Genomic DNA, 3,493 nt, shown 5'->3' on the forward strand with positions numbered 1-3,493 from the left:
ATATCTTTTAATATGGCACCGATGTAGGCTTATTTAAGTTGCTTTTTAGTTTGATGTTGACATAGGCCTATATAGAATGAAAAAAATCCGAAATAGTTTAATTGAAATTAATTGAATTGTCAATTAAATTTGTAGGCATTGGCGAATCTTGTTTAAAAAAAAGTACGTCTAGGCATGAGCTCACTGTCGGATTGCTCTCGATCATCATGATCTGAATCGATTGGATAAAGTATAAAAATGTCTAAAACGTGAGGCAGAGAGACATTAGATGTCGAAATTCAACTCATCGTGGTCTACAACGTGTCACATAATTATTATTTTTAAAAATATATTTTAACATTCACCTGATTATGTATCCATGCATTACGGCCCCACTAATAACGCCTGCAATTCTCTGCTTCACCGACTTCCGGTCGTCAACTTTTAGTACTACTTCCGATAACTTCCTAGAGAGATGATTGGTCGAAATATAGCAGGCGGAGCTATGCCGTACTCACTGAACCGTCACAGTTTATGTGAATGAGTTCAGTTCAGTTGGCTGCGCTATATACAAGCCCCTGTTTGGAATTTTGCCACCTTCGTCTTTGGCCCACAGCCGACTCATCCAGCTGATCATCAAGCAAAACTAGCATGTGCTTTAGTCAGTCGTTTAGTTAAATCAAATATTTATCATGGACTCTTATTTGCTGCCCGTCCTTATCATTGTGCTGCTGAACTGTTTTTATTTTTCTCACGGAGCTGCTATACCAGACTTATCAGGTAAGACCCATCCATGCTCATACTGCAGTTACCTAGTTTGAACGACCCGGCTTTTCCCGGGACTTTTCGCTCCACTTTTGCCAGTGGCATGCATAGATGAGGGTTAGATACCATTTAGGCCGTTATTTGATTGGGTTACTAACACATTTTTTGCCTCAGTACCATCCACTATTTTAAATATCCTGGATCGTCCCTACTTACAGTTAACCATGGTTAAAACAGTATCAATTAATGTCTATGATAGGATGAGGTGAAAACATGTTAATGTTTATAAATAACACTATTTTTTAAACATTTTTATTATTGAACCATATTTAATGAAGTTGAACCATCAAGATCATTACTCCCAATGATCAATTCACATGGACCTTTAATATGTCATTTGATATTTTATGTATTTTTTAAGCAACTAGTTAACATCATTTGATATTTTATGTATTTTTTAAGCAACTAGTTAACTGTCATACTGCATTTTTTATGTTGTGGTTGCCAATGTTTAAACATTTGTTAAGAGTGTATAGTGGACCCTTTTTAATAATAGGAAATTACATTACAATCATTATGTTTTCTTACAGATAACAAATCGTATGAGATTGTCACACCAATTCGAGTCAATCACAAACGTGAATCAATTAAAAATGTACACCATTTTCGTAAACGGAGTGTGCCTACGCCTGAGGAAGATGCAGCCTTCTTCGGGGACTCGGATAAAACTATGTATTTAATAGAAGCTTTTGGGCACCAATTTCATTTAACTTTAGCCCATGATGATTCTTTTATTGCTTCAAATTTTGTCGTAGATGCTATAGGTTCAACTGGGGATGATATATACAATACGTTACAGAATGACGCGCCTCATCATTGCTTTTATACTGGAAATGTTAACAGTCATCCCGATTCCGCTGCTGTCATGAGTTTATGCAACGGAATGGTAAGAATTTTTTTTATCGCTATTGATGCGTTGCAGCAAACATCTTGATGTACCGTTTTACAATAATATCGTTAGGATGTACTGCAGTGTACATCTTGATGTGCTTCATCTAAAAATTTATACGAACAAATTTAATTACATTTTCTTAAGTATAAAAGTGGTCAGGTTGCTTAAAAGAAAAAAAAATACTGTAGTATTTAAGTAAATTTTTAAGGCAAAGTTAATGATATAGGTCTTTGTTAATAGCTTCAAAGTTGACCTAATTGCCTGTGGATAGATGCCTGGTTGATAGGGGTACTTAATCATATCCACCTGGAGAAAAATTAGCTGGCAAATCGGTCAGACTCCTCCCTGGTAAGAAAGGCGGGCAATACTTTGACGTTTCCAAGTTATAATTTTTGCCAAAATAGTTTATAATTTATAATTGTTATTTAATGACCTAACTATTGTATACATTTCTCAAATAATGTTAATAGTAATAGCAATATTATTTGATTCTGTTGCATCTTATTGAAGAACATTACATAACAGTTAATTAAATTTATATAATTTTATAATGAAGTTAGGCAATATAAAGTGTAATATCCAAGACGCTTGATGAATTTGAAAGATAATTGTTAATTAATATTTTAATTGATTACAGATTGTTTTCATATAAATTATATAATATGTTTATTTTTTATAGTAAACAGTAGTAGGATAGTAGTAGTAGATAATCAACTGAGTAGAGCAGGAGATTCAATTTATTGTGTCAAAGTGGAGACAGAATTCCAAGGTCAGCTTTAAATGATCTCCTTGACAACCAATTATCCCTGGATAAGTTTAAGTTTCAATACAGTACTAGGTCAGTGTGAGTTTTTGAATGTGAACAAATATTGCACATACTGTAGGTTGGAGTACAGTACTAGCTACTTGTGATATGAAATAAATACATAAATATAATGAAAAGTTTTTCCTAAGATGTTTATTTAATCTGACTGATTTTAATGAAAACTTGAGTATGATAAACATTTGGTGGATAAAAGGATTGGATCTGTGGTTATGATCTATCTTCCAATCACAAAAAAACTTAAGACAAATTAATTACAAGATACATTAAAACAACCTAGCCAAACGAAAAACAGCTTAAATTAATTCCTTCTTTCCTCCCCTCCTTTCTTGAAAAATTCAAATTGTTACTGCTCCCACTAAATATAACCTTACTTAACTTATTATCTAAACCAATACTGTTTACAAATTACTAAGTACCCTTCTACCCTCTTCTCTTCCTAAAAAATGCAACATTTACCCCTTCCCCTTTAAAACAATAAAACTTGAACATCAAAAGTAACATTTACAGTGTGCTGGGGAGGGAATATTCTAAAAGATGACATGGATAGACTTAATCGTATCGTTGATAAGGCTGGAAGAATTATTGGGGGATGGGTGCCTTCTGTAGACTCTGTTTAATGTGACAGGGTGATGGCGAAGTTTGCTATAGTAATGGTAGACTCTTCTTATCCTCTCCATTCTGTAATTGTATCTAATTTTATTGAACTGAGTGGGAGACTCAGGTCATCATCTACACCCACAAATCGATATCATTACTCTTTCAACCCTAAGGGTATCAGATTCCTCAACGAAAATTTTCAAAGATAGTTGTTTGGTTATCCTTATCTTCAGCAGTTTAATTTTTGTGTAGTTTTGTAATATTCATCTTACTGTACAAATGTGAACTAGGTTACCATCACAAACATGTGAATTTCCTGTGAAGGATGAAATAAAGTTTTCTGTATCTGTATCTAAATGTTAATGCAAAAAGAC

The 3,493-nt window shown here is 33.5% G+C and overlaps 1 protein-coding gene across 1 annotated transcript; it reads left to right on the top strand.

The window, feature by feature from the left end:
• Positions 1-575: 575 nt before the first annotated feature.
• On the top strand, positions 576-2,507 carry LOC117120191 (A disintegrin and metalloproteinase with thrombospondin motifs 1-like). Its single transcript, XM_033265209.1, has 2 exons — positions 576-759; positions 1,335-2,507. Exons 1-2 carry the CDS (start codon positions 672-674, stop codon positions 1,736-1,738), a joined length of 492 nt encoding a protein of 163 aa, XP_033121100.1. The 5' UTR covers positions 576-671; the 3' UTR covers positions 1,739-2,507.
• The last annotated feature ends 986 nt before the right edge of the window (positions 2,508-3,493 follow it).

Source organism: Anneissia japonica, unplaced genomic scaffold, assembly GCF_011630105.1.
Source record: "Anneissia japonica isolate Jap-2015-1 unplaced genomic scaffold, ASM1163010v1 scaffold31326_len4656_cov181, whole genome shotgun sequence".
NCBI classification, from domain to species: Eukaryota; Metazoa; Echinodermata; class Crinoidea; order Comatulida; family Comatulidae; genus Anneissia; species Anneissia japonica.

Coding starts and splice junctions, on each gene's coding strand:
- LOC117120191 (XM_033265209.1), top strand. CDS start 672: ATGGACTCTTATTTGCTGCCCGTCCTTATCATTGTGCTGCTGAACTGT. Junction 760..1,334: donor TGCTATACCAGACTTATCAG/GTAAGACCCATC, acceptor GTTTTCTTACAG/ATAACAAATCGTATGAGATT.